Below are 18,504 nucleotides of genomic sequence, written 5' to 3' on the forward strand. Positions count from 1 at the left end.
TTGTTACTGCCCAAACCCCATCACTTTGTATTTATTTTGTATATATCTTGTATGTATTTATCTGTGTATATGTTTTTTTTCCCCTAAAAGAATGTAATTGCCTCAAGGGCTGAGACTCTCATTTTTAAATTTGTATTCTCAGTGCCTGGCACATAGGTGCTTAATAAATATTTTTCGAATTGAATTGAAATTGTTTAATATGCTGCATGTCAATAGTTATGTCAGGTGCGATTATGTGATTAATTTAGCACAAAGATATTACTTATACTTAATATCAGATTTACAGTGTGTTTTTTAAAAAATTATTTCTTAATAGTTGATAAGTCACTGACAAATCTATTAATTGGTTTGTTTCTCTCTCCATTCAAATCCAAACTCAGGTACCATTTCTTCCCTGAAGCTCTCTTCAACAACAACCCCCACCTCTCCTCCCATGGCACTCTGCCTGAACCTCTCCTTTGCATTTATCTCCCTCTCTTTAAGAACGCTGTCACTTGTGTACATTATACACCCCCCTCTTCTTCATCAGACTGTAAGATCCTTAAGAGCAAGATTTGTGCATTCTCTTCAGCAACTTGTACTTGGTGCTTCTTAATAAATGTGAGTTGCCTTTTTCTATCCCACTGAAATCTACCCAATATATACTTTGATTCCTCAGAGTGAATACCTGGGATAATAATACTCTTTAAAAAAATTTTTTTGGAGAGGGCAATCCAAGGCAATGTCTTCATTACCTCTAGTCATTAAATGATCTTCTTTTCTTACTTTGTCTTATGAATCCTTGTGCCCTATTTCTGTTTGCTGATTTTTCAAATATACAATTTGAAATTATTTTTAAAGCTATGAACATTTTTAAAATGTCTGTATATGTAATCCCTGTCCCAAGATCCATTGGTATAGGACTCTCCCCTTATTGGTGGAGATAAAGGCTCTGCTCTCTGTAATGGGCAGGGAGGAGTTGGTGAGAGCCAGAGAGCTCCAGCTTTCACTAGTCTCCTTTGGGAATCTTCAAAAGCTAGTTCACTTTTGGACTTTTCAGGGCCAATACCTCCTTTCGGGACTGTTCAGGCCAGAGTGCCCCTTTGTGAATTTTCCAGGCCAGTTCCCTTGGGAATGGTCAAGCTTCAAGTCACTTCAGGTGCTCATGGCTTCCAGCTTCAAAATGCTGAGCTAGCTCTTCATACTCTAAGGACAAGGGTTCCATTGGTTAGGCCCACATTACACTAAATATTTTTTGAAAAGAATCTGTATATAACTTACTGCAATATGAAACCTTAAATTTTCTTCAATTCAAACATCATATCTTTCAGTTTTGTTATTTTTTAGGACTATTAATTCTACTTAATTTTAACTTTAGATTTTTTGCAAAAGGAAGCTTTTTGACTGATCCCAAGTGACTTCTTAGTGATATATTTCACAATTGTTTTATGTTAACAAAAAAGTTTTCTTGTGCCTGTGTTGCAGAGGTTAGTTCCTTTTGCGTCCCATTAGTCTTTTAAATTTCTAAAATCCATGTTTGCAGAAGTTTTGTTACTGTAAAACTGCCTGAATGAGTGCCAGCCCACAAAAAACCACTGGAAGAAAGTGATCCCATAGAGGCTAAACAGAATAAACTCCTTCAGGTAAAAAATAAAAAAGCAGCAATGTTTATGATACTATTTGTTAAAATGTAAAATGAAATGGGAGTTTTCTTGTTTGTTTTATTTGGTGGAAAACTAATTCTAAATAACTTCACAGTGAGTCTCATAATACCATTTGGAAAGTAGTTTTATGTAACTGAATTTAATTGAATCAAGATGGGTTCATTAAAAAAAAAATATGTACTGCTTGTGTTGACTAATTTCATTGTTTTCTCAAATTCTGACCCCTGCTGCATCAAATGAGTATTACTCATATTTGGAGTTCTGAAATTAGATTCCTTATCCTCTCTTCAAAAAACTTCATTCATTTTAATCAGTAATATTTTCAAACCACAAATCAAGACTTATTTAAAGTTTTTGAGTGCCCTTGACTTAGCGGGAAAAAAACCTAATGAAATATATAATTAACTGGTAGTCATAAAATTATAGAGGGGAAAGGTTAGAGTTATGCACTAACAAAAATATTACTACCTGCTGGCATCTGCCAAATGATAACTTCAGAGAATCCATCAAACAACTATATATGAGACTCTTTCTCACAAATACTAAATTTTAGACTCTTGAGAAATAGAAGACAATATTTTTTAAATTTAAAAATTCTTTTTGTTTATTTTTATTTTTTAATAGAAGACAATATTAACCTATTTCATTTAATATAGAAACTAGATTCTTTGAGTTGTCTCTATCTTCTGTCGTGTACATTATAGAGGAATGGTTTTTAAAATCTAAGCATTGTATATTGAAAAACTCAAGACAAGTTCTTAACTTTTTGTGTCATGAACCCTTTTGTTAGTCTGGTGAAGCCTAATGGACCCCTTCTAAGAATAATGTTTTTAAATGCATAAAATAAAATGCATAGGATTACAAAGGAAACCAATTATCTTCAATACATTTATTAAATCTTAAAATACTTTCCATTACAGAGGGGAGAAGGACTATAATATAAGATGAATAATTCAACACTAATTTTTGAACATCACAAATATTTGGATTTATTTGCTTGATTAAGCTTACTTGTTATAAGAATTGTGTTTTTGTTTTTTTTATGGAGGGGTGGTTTGGGTCAGAAGGTATGAGGTAGCAGAGGGGAAGAGAGTATTGCTAAAAAAAAAAGGAAGAAAACACTGTCATTGAAACATTCTAAAAACACAAAGAAGAAAACAGAAAGAGATTCAGAAAACAGCATAGACAAGCAGGACAGCTTTGAAAGTAATATGTTGAATTTATTATATTTTTTGTTGAAAAGCAGCTGTATATAATAGGGAGTCCTGGTTTTATTTATTTATTTGTAGCCTTTGTTTTTTCTGTTTTACTCTGCAAATGGGAATGTTCAATTTTTTTATGTTTGTGAAGTTCAGAATCTAAAAAAATATTTTTTAAAAAAGAAAAAAATCTAAGTAGAATATACTTCTGTCAAAGAAGGGAGGTAGCTAGGCCAGAAGTTGTATACATTGTCAGATGCATTCACTGTAGCAGATATTTTACTTAATTGTTTACCCTGTCACAAGGGAAGGGTCAATCTGGAATGAGGGGAGATAATGGTAAAGTTGTGCATCAATAAAATATATTTTTAAACATCGAAGGATAGAGACATTTGGACTTACTGAAAATGAAAATACCTGTTTTATTCAGAAGGCACTGAATACACTCATATTTATAAATGGATTTGTGGTTTTATAAGTGTGGGATTACAAACCCCTCCACCAGTATAGATTGCAATCTCTTTATACATGTTCATTTGTTCAGTTCTTATTATCCACAGCTTCTAAGACACGTATTTTTCATTAGAGGCTGTCCGTTGGTTCTTTTTAATCTCAGGGCTACAAATGCACAGTTCTGATTATTATCTTTTAGTCTCCATATGTCAAAATAGCTCCTTTTCTATTTATGCATGGCCTTGATAAAGTCTTTTGTCATATGATAGCTAACATTTACAGACCACTTTACAAATGTAACCTCATTTTATCCTTACAACAACCCCAAGAGGTAGGTGCTACTATTATCCCCCGTTCTATAGTTAAGAAACATGAGGAAAGCTTACTTGACCACTCTATCCCAGTGTTCTTCCCTGTTTCATCAGTCATATCATGTCTCCTGGCTGTGGATGTACCCCAAGACACTATATGGTACTAACTGTGGATGTACCCTAAGGCACTGTTTAACTACCAGCTCGATGCAAATGTTCCCAAATCTATATATCTACCCCAAATCTCTTTCCTGAGCTCTAATTCTGGGCTCCTTTGTTCATCCTCATACCGGGCATCCCGTCTAACATCTCTCTGACTTTTCACTGGCTATCCCCCATGTGTTTGGAAGTCTCCACCTTCTCATCTGATGGCAGCTAGGTGGCATGATGAGTAAAGCAGAGGCCTTAGAATCGGAAATACTTAAATTCAAATCCTGAATCAGATCTTTACTAGCTGTAGTCACTGAATCTCTCAGCCTAAATTGCTTCATCTATAAAATGGGGATAATAGAATTTCCCTGGGTTATTGTAACAATCAAATAAGGTAATAGTTGCAAGGTGCTTTGCAGACATAAAGTGATAATAAATGCCAGCTATTATTATCTCAGCTTCTTTGCTTTTGGGGCTCCCTTCAAAACCCTGCTCAAATGGCACCTTCTGAGGGCTTCATTACAACTGCACAGGTTTTGTTGCTTCGTTGTTACTATTTTTCTTATCCTTTAGGCTTTTGTAGTCATTGTGTTGTGAAAGTATATTTAAAAAAAAACAAACCAAAAAAACCAACTTTTTGGTTTCTCTAGAAATATTAAGAAATACTATTTCTCAAGTCCAAAACCTTTTCCAGGCTTTTCCCTTGGGCAAAAGAAAAGAACAAAGAGCCTTCCTCTAAAATGGAGTAAAGGTGATAACTAAACCTAACTCCCCTCTAGAATGTGATTATCGTCTTCCCACCCATCTGAAATGCTTGGTGCCAGGCCCCACCTGGGGACAGCAACATCTCTTTTGAAATTCAAGAGTAAGCTGTTGATCACAGGAAGGAACGGCTAAGGAGAAAAGGTCTAAAGAGGAATTGAGTAGTGTCTATTCTGGAACTGTATTTTAACATCTTTTCCTTTGTTCAAGATCGCTATAAATGTTACCTGAAATCTTCTTGAGGCAAAGAGTAATATGGGGGGAGGGAGGAGTGACCATGCCAGGTTGGACATCTCTCTCCAAGACAGAAATATTCCGGCAGAATCAAACTTAAATCACAAAGTATATTACTGTATACGTTTTACTTTTTTTCAACAGTGAATACTCTTTTTTCTGGTTCTGCTTATTTCACTTTGTCTCATCAATATAGTTAAGCAAAATCAACCTACAGGGACAATGTCTGAGAATATACACAACATTCTATTGGCATCATCTTCTATCCCATCCAATGAAAAGGGAAAGGTGTATTTTATCTTCTGCTCTCTTTGGTCACAGATTGGTCCTTCTGATTACTTAGCTGGTTACATTGTTCTCCTAGTTACAGTTCATTCTGTATCAATTCATACAAATATTTCCCTATTTCTCCATATTTGTTGTTTCTTAATAACACAAAAATATCCCATTAAATTCCTATGGCAGGATTGTTGAGTCATTCCCCAATTTGCAAATGACCACTGTTATCAATTTCTTTTTCTACCACACAGTAGTTCTACAAATATTTTGGTATAAAAGGGGCCATCCCACAAAGGGTATAAACTTTTTTTTATAAGTATAAGTAATTCCAAATTTCTATTGTGAGCTAATCTTTTCAGAAATTCTTTGGTGACAGGAAGAAGGGTTGTGGGATGGTAATTAACATAGAGTGGGGTGATAGGTAGCAGAAAAATTTTGAGTCTAGCAGCACAAAACCTGCTTTATAATTCATGATAAAAAAATAAAACCAGTAGTGGAAAAAAAGGAGAATTTTGTTAAATGAGAAGAAAAGTTACTAACAATTACTATACTAGCTACGGATAGCTATCTATTTTAACTATTCTTGCTAACTAGATACTAAGTTCTGTTAAATTTGCGCCTTTTAAATTTCAGTGGCCTGGGGAAAAGTTTTAGTAGAATTTTTTTTTAAGCTAGGGAAAATATAAGAATGAGTGAAATAATTTGGAAGTTTTCAGGCAAAGAGTAGGGAAGATTGAGGAAGTTCACATCTGATGGTTCAGCAAAAGAAAGCCTTCAATTACTTGTCCATGGGATTTTGTTGGCAAAGATACTAGAGTGGTTTGGCACTTCTTTCTCCAGTGTCTCCATTTTACAGATTGGAAATTGAGGCAAATAGGGTTTAAGTGACTTGCCCAGAGTCACACAGCTAACATGTGTCTGAGGCTAAATTAAACCACAGCTCTTCCTGAATTCAGACCCAGTGCTCTATCCATTACACTGCCTAGCTGATTCTTCAATCAACTTTTTTTTGTTGTTGTTAAGTGCAACTCCCTTTGTAAAAACTCCAAATGTACACAAAATCCATGTTTTTATGTTTCAGTGTAGTATTGCTGATTTCTGGTACTGCTACAGAATTCTAGCGATCAAGAACAATTTTCCCCATTCTCTCTAAATACTGCCCTTTCCCTCCCATTTTGCACAAGTCCTGAGAGGCGAAAATGACTTGTTCAAAGTCACGTTTAGTGGCAAAGCTGTTATTAGAAATTAGCCTTGACTCCAACTTTTATTCTTTTCAATACAACAAATTCTCTCTATGTATTTCTGTAGCCCTGTTACTTTTGTTAAGCTACATTTTAAATGGTTGGTTCCTGTTCTTTTTAGGAATCCAGGTAGCCTAAGTAGGTTTTAATCATATAATATTAGTGCTTGTATCACAATCACTATTCATTTATTAAGAACTCTTTACAAACGCTGTGCTACATTTGAGGTGGGGGATGGAATAGAAGGTCCCTTCCCATAAGGTGTTGCCTTATACCCTAATGGGGAGACAAGAAGTACATTTATACAAGAAACGATCAAAGTAGATACAAGGTAACTTTGGAGGGAAAGTAGGCACTAGCAATGGAGATAACCTGGGAAAATCTTCTACAACAATTTGGCATTTGAGCTGTATTTTATAGATGAGAAAATAAGCCCAGAAAAGTGAAGAGACTAGCCTTTGGTCATATAACTAGTTAAGGTCTTTTGACTCTCTATGCTATATTTTTTCTACTACTACACTGGGTGGCTTGTCCTGGCATGGCTTGATAACCAAGAGCCCACATAGCAAACTGTCTGTAATGTTCTGTTATGTTGAATGAGTAAGGTGCTTTGGAAATCCAAGTGCTAGAAAAAATAACGTTTTTATTAGGTTCTCAGAATTTACCAGTATCCTGAATAAGGTTTTAAAGTATTTAAACACTACACTTTCAAATGAAAACTGAATCTCCATTTGTAGGCTACTTGTAAATATTGTGATTTTAACAAAATGAGTGCTTTAAAAGATTTTGTGAGTTCCTTTACTATAGGGACTGTCTTTTTCCTCTTTTTGTATCCACAGATCTTAGTAGATGCTTGATAAATGTTTATTGATTGAAGAAATATTTTGATAGCTGTATTTCCATGTAATTGCTTTCTTCTGTAATCCTATCTTATTTTATGTATTCTGGAGAGAAGCCCATAGGCCTCACCAGATGGTCAAAGGGATTCATGAAATTAAAAAGTTAAAAACCATTGCTTTAAAGGGAGATTCGTGTAGTGGAGAGAGTGTGATCTTGGGATAGTTGCCTAATTTGTCAATACTTAAGGCCACCCTCCAATTCCAGAAGTTACTGAGCAGGTGTGGATGTGCTTAGGGGGATGAAATTTCCCAATAGAAAGAAAGAAGGAAGGAAGGAAGGGAGGAAGGAAGGGAGGAAGGATGGAAGGAAAGAGAAAAGAAAGAAGGAAGGAAGGAAGGGAGGGAGGGAGGAAGGATGGAAGGAAAGAGAAAAGAAGGAAAGAAAGAAGGGAAGAAGGAAGGAAGGAAAGAAGGAAGGAAAGGAGAAAAGAGGAAAGAAAAAGACAAGAAAAAAGGAAAAGACAGGAAGGAGAAAATGGAAAGAAAGAATTAAAGTCACAGGTGCATTGCTCATAGACAACTGTCATTCACTAAGGCATAGTAGAAGGTAAAGTCACTTGCCCTCTATGGGCGAGGGAGTTAGAACTATGCTATTTAAGTTCTAAGAATGAATGAAAGAAAAAAAAAAAACCCTGTTGGTCTTAGGTATTCCACCTATGGTATAACTCAACCTCACTCATTCCACCAAGGCAGTATTTAAAAGGGAGCAATCAAAAAAAATTATGAAACGGCGCCTTACGGGCAAAAGATTAACACGCGGGGCATCCATAAGGCCAAGGGGATGGAGTGGGGGCGGGGTTGGCGGGGAGCGATCGATGACTTCACCGCTCCTCAGGCTCCGGGCCTCGATTGGCTCGGGCCTCGCCTTCCCGTACTTCTCTCTCGCAGGAGCTCGGCTCCCGCGCGCTCAGCGCCTTCCCCACCTCTTGGACCCTCCCCCTCTCCCCCACTTCCTCCCCCCGCCGCCATTTTAGGCTGGGCCGGAACCAGCGACCGGCGCGCTCCAGGAAGCAGAGGGCGGGCGCCCCCCGCTGCCGAGCCGGAGCCGGAGCCGGAGCCGGAGCTCGCACCCGAGCCCGGGGACCACGCAGGGCGCGCAGGCGGACGGGGCTCCCGGGGCCCGGGGACGCACGGTTGGTCCGGACCGGGAGGAGGCGACCGTGAGAGGCGCCGCTCGGCGCCCCACCCCCCTCCGCTCTCCGGCTGGGCCTGACGCGCCCTCCCACTGGTCCCTCCTCCCGCCCCTCGCCCGCTCCGGGCGCCTCCCCCTGTTGAAAAGAGCCCGGGAAATTCTCACGTCGTCGGCGCCCGACGCGAGTGGCGGCGGTAGCGTCGGGGCCAGCGCGTGTGTGGGAGGGCGGCCCGCTGCGGGGCCGCTTCGTTTGACCTTTCCCGCACCCCCACCCGACCCCGAGATCGGGACGCGGGAACGCGGCCTGAGGGAAGGTAAGTGTAAAGGAGGGGGCGGGGAAGGCCCGGGCGGGCACCCACGTGTGTGTGTGTGTGTCCGTGTCCGCGCGCGCGTGGGTGGGTGTACATGCGCGCGTGTGTTGGTGCGCGCGTGTGTTGGTCCGCGCGCGTGGCAGGGTGTGGGTAGTGTGGATGGGGGTTGGGGGCCGGCTAGGCGCCTTTCGGGGGCGTTTTCGAGGCGGGGGTCGTCTCACATTCCCCGTATCCTCCAAGGGTAGCCATCATGACTGCCCAGGGCTGTAGCCCTCTGACCCCGCTGCTGGAAACTCTGGAGGATCCCGCCGCCTCTGTCGGAGAGCAGGTGGATGCCTATCTGACCTTGGCCAGGTAAGTCTCAGTTTACTTGTTTTCTCCCTGCCCTCCCGATTCCCTAAACAAGTAAGCCCCCAAATCTACTTTTCCGGCCCCCCCATTCCCTGTGCCCATTTCCTCGAAGTCTTGCTTGGGTGTGGAGCGGGGAGGGGGCAGTGGGTAGAAAGTAGGGGAAGGGAAGCTTCCAATCAGTCCGCAAGTCAAGTTAGGTCCCTGAGATCCGCCTTGTGTGCCCGTCGTCGGGATGGGCTAGAGGAGGTCAGACGGGGTTGTTAAGGATTCTGTGTCAGTGTGGGGACTCTCATTTACTGAGGTTGAAAAGGGTCTAGTTTTTACGATTTTGATTTTACAGGAAAAGATTTTCCTGAAAGGTTATAGAGGGATAATTTTTGTCTGGGTAAACAGATGCGCACATATTTGTAATTATTGGTGCAGCTGTACCATTCTTTTTGAATGTTGCAAAGTATTTTGAAAATTTAGTTGCAAAGCTGGTTAGAATATTTTTTTGAGATGATGCATAGAAGTTGTAACAAATTGATTAATTTTTCAAAATTTTTTCAAAAGCCAGTAGCTACGTTTTAATATTCCTAATTTGTAAGCTGATGCCTTCTTCAGACAGTATTTAAAGGTTTTATTACTTCATCATTTGATTGAAAAGCATATTCTGAAGTTTAATTTTACAGGTTTGCAATCTTAGATCTTGTTAGCGTGGCACTAAATGTCTTCTAATATGAGCACTGTGTATTTCAGGCCCAGAATTACTCAAGAATGAAAATATAAATCTTATTTAAGAAAGGAATCAGCATTTTTAATAAGTGTAAGAATAATTAAATTTTTTTCCCTTCATATTCTGGAAGTCGACTGACTGGAGAAGAAGGAAAAGAATTCATTGTCGAAATCAAGAAACAGCTTCCTCGCCTTTACAAAACATTTAAGGTTTGTAATTCCTGAAGTTCATTAAAATGTTTACCAATTCTTTGAGCCTTTATTTTCACAACTATTGAGCAGATTAAGTTAGAAAGTAGCATTTTTACTTTGTAATTAGGATTGAATTTAGAATTGAAGGAATTGTAGAGGACAACCATTCCAACCTTTTCACTTTAGATGAAGAAATCAAATCCTAAAGAGGTTAAATAACATGCCTAAAGTTACACTGTGTTAAGTGGCAGAGCTGAGATTCTGACTCCAATCAAGTATCTTTCCACTGCACAAGGGTTCTCCTACTCATAGGATTGCTCTTGACATTGGCTCCAGACTCTTGAGGACTGTATATTGGGGTACTTGAGAAACACCAAAAGTGTCCTGCTAGATATTTAGATTACATCCACATAAATAGGGAATTTGCTATTTGGTTTTCTCCTACCACTTTAAGTACTACATTTTAACACAACTGTATTCTTTATGTTTTTACATTTTATATTTGAGTTGTCAGACTGGAGGTCATGTTCTGATGGCCTGCATTGACTAAAATTTAAGGCCCTCAGTCTTTCTACTTTGTTTATGCTAGATTCCTTTGCATGTGAATAGGAGGACTTTTGATAATGTTGAAGTGATCTCTGATTGGGGAGGGAGGGAGGTAAAGACAATCAGTATAAAATATCAAGTAGATACTTAAAGTATCTACAAGTAAATACTTAATATGTTTTCTCTTTTGAGGAAACCACTTGAAAGCAGGAGACCACCTATCCTTTCTAACCAACTCCCACCATAGTAGAACAATAAATGAACCAGCCATTTGAGGGCCTATGATATATTTGGTATTCTGTATTTTGTAAATGTGGAAATATATAACTTATTCCTTGCCTGCCAGGAGCTTAAAAGTTTACTTGGGGAGTAGAGTCATAATATAAAAGTTATAATAAAGGGCTTTCCCAGTAATGGGGAGTCTACCGATCTCAGAGTCTTAATTGAGTTCAGTTTGTTTGCTACTAAAACCCCTTTTTCCTAGTTTGTTCCAGTAGGGTTTGGGGAGTAGCAACACCCCCGGGAGTGGCATGGGCTTGCTTTCCTCAATGACACGACTGTTGGTCCAGTGCCTTGAGTAAAGGGACCATATCCGTCCTGCCCACTGAGACATTGGAAAAAAATTTAAAGTAACAAATAACAAAGGGGTTGTAATCCTACAGAACTTTATACAAGGGAACCTATAGACATACCACCTAATATTTCCCATGTCTCATAGAAAGACATCTATTATGATAAAAATTTAAAGAGGAAGAAAGAAAAAGTTTTGCAAAACTAATATATCAAAAATTTCTGATAGGCTGTAAGTGTTCTACACTCATTCCCCATCTCCCCAACCTCTGCAATAAAGGAGGAATGTCCTTTTTATTTTCTCTTTGGGATCAAGCTTGGTCATTATAAGTTTGCAACATTCAATTTTGGTTAGTTTGGTTATTTCCATTTAACTCGTGTATATTTTTCTGTTTCTGCTTACTATATTGGTATTATTTCTTGGAAGTCTTTATGCTTCTCTGTATTATTTCTTAAAGTGTAGTAATATTCCATTACATATATGTATCACATTTCTTTAGCCATTCCTCACTTGGTGAATATCTACTTGATTTCTTCTACTTTGCTTCAACAAAAAGTGACTTTGTAGGCCTTTTTGTCATTGAGTTCTTTGGGCACACTACCTGGTGGATACACTAATGGGAGGAGCTGTGAATTGGTCCAGTCATGGACCTTTAAAAATGAGTCTGATTGGGATTAGGCAAAAACAGAGAAAGAAGCAAAGGCATTGCAGGAAAGGGGAGAATCATATGTATAAAAATGAAAGTGAGTGTCAGATATTTGAGTGGACAGTGCTGAGTCTTGCCTAGGAAGAGTGGAAACTTTATGTCTGGGGATAATGAGAAATTTAAGTATGTAAGGACAGTGAGATGTGTGGAGAGATGTTTTGAATGTTAAAGACTAATCAATTTGAGGTAGATAGAGGCATGTCTTCACCATTTTTTAAGTGTGGGAGTGATGGAAAAAATTGATGCTTTAGCAAATCTAGTCTTACATGTATAGAGTAATAGAAGATTGATCACCAGTTAAGTGGTTATTGTAGTCAGTGATGAATTTCTAGACCTGTTTGTGTGAATGGAAAGGAAGGAATTTTGACACCTGTCAAAGGGAGAATCAAAAGAATTATGAGTAGATGTGATATAAAGGCTGAGGAATAGAATTTCCCATATTTGTCTTCTGTGCATGTCTTCATCCTTTCTTCCAGCATCAGGAAGTTCTCTGTTTTCTCTAAAGCTAATTTACTTGTAGATTTGCTTAAGCTCCTTAAGTAATTCTGGCTTACACATTTATTTTTCCCTTCTCTGCATCTTCACATTTCATCTCGCTCTGGTCTAGTAGCTTTTTCTCCTTAGCTTTCAAATATGCATTAATCTAGATGGAGGGGTGGGGGGAAGACTTTATATGAGCTAGGTCCTCTTATCTCCAAGAATGTTCTTTATATTTCCTCCCTGTTCTCATCTTAGATTTCTTTTCTTACTTCCTGTCCCTACCCTGCACGCTCTCCCACCCCCCACCCCACTGTGGTGATTTCAGAATTGTCCAGTCTATAAGAAAAACCACCGAGGCAGAGTTCTGAGCCAATGGTACTTTGTTAAAAGGTCCTTGGCCCCCTCTAATCAAATGGACCTCAGATCTTCCTCACAATATGGTATGTCCCTTTCCTCTAGGGCCTTAGTTTTATAGTATTGGATAACTGGACAATACAGGTAAAGCAAACCAAAAATACAGAATCTTATTCATTGATAAGCCTTGCCCAGGACACTCTAGGAGGATCTACACAAAATATAGAATCCCATTGGTTGGATAAATAGGCTAGTGAGCAGACCTTAACAGACTTACCTTGAACTTTCAGGAGTTCCTATCAAGCTGATGGGCTAAGGCAGGCTGCAGGGTGCCAACCAGGGTCACTCATTGGTTAGATGCTCATGGTAATTTCTCCATGTTGGGCAATAGAGGGATGGCAAGGGATGGAGGGGCAACAAAATTATCTGGGGGACTTTGCATATAAATGAGTCACCTCTGTCATCCTGGGCTTGGTCACCATAACAAAGGAAAACAAGGGTGGAGGTCCTCTAGTTAGCTTCTTATGATTAAACAAGTGAATTTATAATCTTCAGTTCATAGCTCTGAGACCTACTGTCAAAACTTGTAATCACTATCCCCATGGAATCATATCAAACTGGTTAATACTAATTGGAACAAAATAGGAGTCCAGTTAATCTATAATTCCCCCGTTTGATCCAAAGAAAGGCTAGTGTTTCTATGAATCACCACAGTCTAGTGGAGGGCATAGAGGGCAGTCCTCTCTGGAGAGGAGAAAAGGGAGAGAAATTGACAGGAGCCATTAGGAACAGTCCCCTTAGGCAAGTATGCCTCACAGAACATAATGGAACAATCCCTTTCTCAGTAACCCCTTCCTTCCTGTCTGTTTAATTTGTCCATTATATCTTATGTCCTGTCTCATACAGTTGTCCAGTCTCTGAAACATCTTCTGATGTAGTCCTGTGATCCTCTAGAGATCTCTCTGAGGCATACTGAAATGAGCGGGTGGGGTTTCAGAGCAGTTTCTAGTGGATTTCTTTCTCCATTTCAAGTCACTAGCAGAGATCCCCTTTCCTGATAAAAATTTCTTCCAAATTTCTTAATACAAGTTTACAATGGCAATGACAAGGTCAGGTAGTGAGAGCTAGCTCAAACCTCATAACACTAATATGAACTGCAAATTAGGAGCCTTTGTAGCAGTGTTATCGCATTGATTACGATGTGTTTTATAAATTGATTTTGATGTCTTAGTGGTCATGTTTTGTCATCTCAGTTTCTATTTCTTAAAAATGCTTTCTTTCAACTTCAGTATCATAATTTCAAGTTGACATTTTGATTGTTTGTTTTTTCAGACTCACATTTCTAGTCAAAACTCAGAGTTGAATAGTGCTACTCTACAAGCTATGGGGTTTTGTTTATATAACCCCCAAATTACTTCAGGATTAACAGGTATAAAATTATTTGTGAATTTTTAGACATTCATAAGAGAAAAATCTTTTTGCCTCTTTGTATTATACATTATTGTCTTTGGACCTTTGTAGACCTTTGTATTTTTGGTTTTAAGAGTATGCAAGTAGTAGTTCTTACTACTACAAATATTTTCTTCCTATGCATGTTACAGCAGGTATCACCTAAGACATAGGTATTTATATTATGCTTGCACTCTTAACATGTCTTAGAAATTATGAATTTGCCACGACAAATGTGTTGAAATTATTACAGTTGCACATTGTAAAACTCATTTCACCTGTGAAATTTAAATCTATCATTGCTGTGGTGCGTTTGTGTGTATTGTTTTCTTGGTGTTTGTGGAATAGTCCTGAAGTAGCATGTAAATCTTTTTTAATGCTGATAGGAGTACAGGGCAAATGAGTTTTATGGTTTTAAAGTATGTTCCATGATCAACAGAACTCAATTTTTAAATGCTTTTTTTTTTTTTTTCCAGAAAAAGAAATGCAAGAGCTGCTTTCACAGTTGACTGATAGTGCTACAAAGAGTTCAGACAAAAATACACGTACTCGAGCACTTTGGGTAATGTCTAAACAGACATTTCCCAGTGAAATTGTTGGCAAAGCCGTAGGTGTAGATTTTTTTTGTACCTTTAAACTACTTCCTATGCATATTGAAATTAGGCTTGATTATTTCTATATATATCTTTTCTAGGTACCCAGTATAATTACCATGTTAGAAGTAGTATTTAATAAGGTGGATGTGCATTCTATGGTGGTTGATTATGAAGCACTAAATGTTATCATACGGTATGTATATTTGAATGTCATGGTTATTAAAATAATATTACTACACTTAGGATGTTTGAAGGAGTAGAGTATTAAGATGCAAAGGTATTCATTGCCCAAATCTCAGTTAGTAGTTGAAATATGCTCTAGGGTAATATTTCACAAGTGTTGAAACTCTGTGATTTCTTGAATAGAATACAGTGGTGCATAGGAAACCCACTGCTTTGCTTTCTGTCACCTGTACATAGTATGCTTATTCAGCTAGTAGAAAGATTCATTTGAAGAGAGTAATCAAAATAATATGGCTAAACACTTGATTTCTTACTGTTGTGTAAGACCTGTTAATATTGATCATCAAACACTTGGAAATAAGGGAATGGTAGGCTATAGTCCTGGGATGTAGGTAAGGGATTGGTGGTTGCAAACTGGGGACTATACTATATATTATTTTCTATTATATGCTGGATCAGATTATGCTGAAGGTGTAAAGAATAAGAAAACCAAGGGGTGAGGGAGGGGGATTGCTAATTTATGAACGGATCTGAATGCCAGGGGATTTTGTATTTGAACTTGGAGGTGCTTGGGAGCCATTAGAGTCTATTGAGTGGAGGGGTGACATGATTGGATCTGCAATTGAGGAAAATCACTTTGGCAATTGAATAAAGGATGGATTGGAGTGGGAGAGACTTGTAGCAGGCACACCCATCAGCTGGTTATTGCATTAGTTCAAGTGTGAGGTGATGAGGGCCTGTACCAGGGTAAAGGGAGTATCAGGAGAGAAGGGGACTTTTTGAAAGACATTGCAAAGGTGAAGTTGACAGGCCTTATCAGTAGATTAGATATGAGGAGTGAGAAACAGTGAGGAGTTGAGAATGACACCTAGATTTTGAGTCTGGTAATAGGGATGTTTGGGAGGAAAGAGGGTTTAGAGGGAAAGATAATGATTTCAGTTTTGGACATGCTGAGTTTTAAGTTGTCTACAGGATAACCAGTTTGAGATGACTCAAAGGCAGATTGAGGTGTGAGACGAAAAGTAAACAGGTTGGGGAAGGATAGATAGTTTTAAACTTGTTCTGTTGTTTTCAGTCATGTCTGACTCTTAGTGACCCCTTTTGGGGTTTTCTTGGCAGAGATACTGGAGTGGTTTGCCATTTCCTTCTCTAGCTCGTTTTACAGATGTGGAAACTGAGGCAAACGGTTAAATCACTTGCCCAGGGTCACACAGCTAGTAAGTATCTGAGGCCAGATTTGAACTGAGGAAGATGAGTCTTCCTGAATCCAGGCCCTTCACTCTATCCACTGTACCACCTAGCCATCCATCAGCATAGAAATGATCATTAAATTCATGGGAGCTAATGAGATCACTGTCAAGTAGAATAGAGGGAGAAAAGGGCCCAGGAGAGAGCCCTGTAGAATACTACTCATACTCAGTGGGCATGATCTCGAGGGTCCAGCAAAGGAGACTGAGAAAGAGTGTACCGTAAAATGTTAAATCAGAGTGTTGTTTTTAAAATAACACTGGCTTAAAAATACATCTTTTGCTTACGTTTACAAGTTGTGAGACTAAGGCACTGCAGTACGTTTGCTGATGTTGTTTGGCTAATCTCATACTGGGTTGACAGAGTTGTACCAAGTAGGTCCCAGAATATTTTTTGTGCGTTGTGAGAATGAATTTGTCAGTGACCTAGTTTTTTTTGTCCAGATGTTTTTTTTGTTTGATTCTCTCACCTACATAATATCTTCCTTACCAAGTTAAGCAAGATTACCAGATATACCGATAATTATTTTGACTGCCAAGTCTTGTAAATTTTTTTCTTTCTTCAGCGTCTCAGTCTCTCTTTGCCTTTCTGTACCCTGTGACATTGTTGGCCACTTGTTCTTTCTAAATAGTTGGTGCTGCTGTGGTTTCCATGATATTTTCTCTGCTTTTTTTCCCTTCCTTTCTGACTTTTCCTTTCTTAGTCTCCTACGTCATCGTAGGGGCTCTCCCCTCTCTCTCCTTCTATTTTTTTCCTCTCTTACTCTCTTCCCTCTCCTTTCTCCCAGTCAGTTATCTTTATACAGATGATTTCTTAATGTTTATGTGTGTATATATGTATGTGTAGATGTATATATAAATATATAGAAAAAATACATCTATTTACCGATGAGTCCTAATTGTGCCCTTGAAATCTAGTGTTGCGTCTCCAGCTTCCTACCTAACCCCCTTCCTTCTTAAAGTCACAGGGCTGAAGTCATTTTCTTGCTCAAAGACCTTAAGTGGTTCCCTGTTGCTTTCATATAAAATATAAACTGCTAAGTAGTTTTCAAGATCCTTGATAGCCTTACTTTGTGTTTTTCCAGCCTTATTTCACATTAATCTCCTTCATGCATTCTACATTCCAGGCAAACTCCAATAGTAGCTGTCCTTAACTGCCTTTCTAGACTTCCTCTATTCCTGGAATGTATTCCTTCATTATTTCAGCCTTGCTCAGAGCAAGTGCTACTCCATATTATCGTCTTACTTGATTCCTGCCCCCACTCACCAATTGTTAGTGTTTTCTTCCTCCTGAACTTAACCATGCATTTCTTTTATGTGTCTTTTGTAGCTTTACCTCATTTAGAATGTAATGATACACTCCTTGACAAAAACAAGGACTTTTTTGTGTTTACATCCTCAGCACTTAACATAGTACCTTTCATAAAGTAGGTATTTAATAAATGTTCAAATGGAGTTGAATTCTGAATGTAGATTTCGAAGGTTACAGATCTTTGGAAATATATACAACTTTAGTCACCAACTTATTATGTAATATTGATATTGGCAAGGTAATTTTCTTAAATAATTTACTGATCAGTTGCAAATAAGTTATGAGTTGAGACTTAAATATTTACAATTACACAAACTTTTACTAAACATTTATTTCTATTCTTTTCAGACTAATAGAGCAAGCCCCTGTTCAGATGGAAGAAGAAGCAGTGAGGTGGGCAAAGCTGATCATACCTTTAGTGGTGCATTCCGCACAAAAGGTACATTTGCGGGGAGCAACTGCATTAGAGATGGGAATGCCATTGTTGCTCAAGAAACAGCAAGAAGTTGCAGCTGTTACTGAGCAGCTTATGACAACTGTAAGTGGTATTTTTTAATTTTTAAAAATAGAATCTTAAGAAATTTCTTGGGAAACTAAGGACAAAAAAATAGGGCAGAAAATTGTCTTTACGTACTGTATCCTCTTAGTATTATAATACCTAATATTTAACATAGCCCAGTATTAGTAGGACATGTTTAATATTAAAACTAAAAATTTTATAAAGATTTCATAGTCAGCCTTTGCCCTGTATAATTTGAGATATTGAATTTATAATTGTTTTTTTATAATTGCACATTGATGTTTTATTGAGTTCCAGATTTGTAGCTTGTTTTTTTGTAGCAAGCTTTTTTGATAGCTCACTAAGCTGAAATTCGTTTTTGGTAATTTCACTTATGGTACTTTCTTTTGTGTCAAGTGATGTTTTTCATATTTGTTTTTAAGTTATCGTTTTAAAAGGTTTTATGATGGCTTATTCATCAAGGAACTTTGATTGGAAAGGAGCTTAAAATGTGATTTATTCTAACGTGATTATAGTAAGATGTAATAGCTGTAATATAGAGCTTTAAAGTTTGCAGGGTATTTTATATATGTAATGTCATTTTGGTCCTCACAACAAACCTGAGAGATGGAGGTTGTTGTTATCCCCATTTCACAGATGAGGAAATTAGGGCTGAGAAGAGCTATCTCT

General features: G+C 38.2%; 1 protein-coding gene across 1 annotated transcript in view; it reads left to right on the forward strand.

Annotated features, from left to right (window-relative positions):
• Positions 1–8,572: 8,572 nt before the first annotated feature.
• Positions 8,573–18,504, forward strand: part of RIF1 (replication timing regulatory factor 1) — a 58,289-nt gene continuing 48,357 nt past the window's right edge. Inside the window, exons 1-7 of the mRNA XM_036742909.1 lie at positions 8,573–8,617; positions 8,855–8,968; positions 9,811–9,889; positions 13,861–13,957; positions 14,454–14,584; positions 14,672–14,766; positions 17,664–17,853. Coding sequence (XP_036598804.1) covers positions 8,865–8,968; positions 9,811–9,889; positions 13,861–13,957; positions 14,454–14,584; positions 14,672–14,766; positions 17,664–17,853 — 696 coding nt within the window. The 5' untranslated portion in view covers positions 8,573–8,617; positions 8,855–8,864. The remainder of the gene's footprint in view (positions 8,618–8,854; positions 8,969–9,810; positions 9,890–13,860; positions 13,958–14,453; positions 14,585–14,671; positions 14,767–17,663; positions 17,854–18,504) is intronic.

The sequence above is a fragment of the Trichosurus vulpecula genome, chromosome 2 (genome assembly GCF_011100635.1).
Source record: "Trichosurus vulpecula isolate mTriVul1 chromosome 2, mTriVul1.pri, whole genome shotgun sequence".
NCBI classification, from domain to species: domain Eukaryota; kingdom Metazoa; phylum Chordata; class Mammalia; order Diprotodontia; family Phalangeridae; genus Trichosurus; species Trichosurus vulpecula.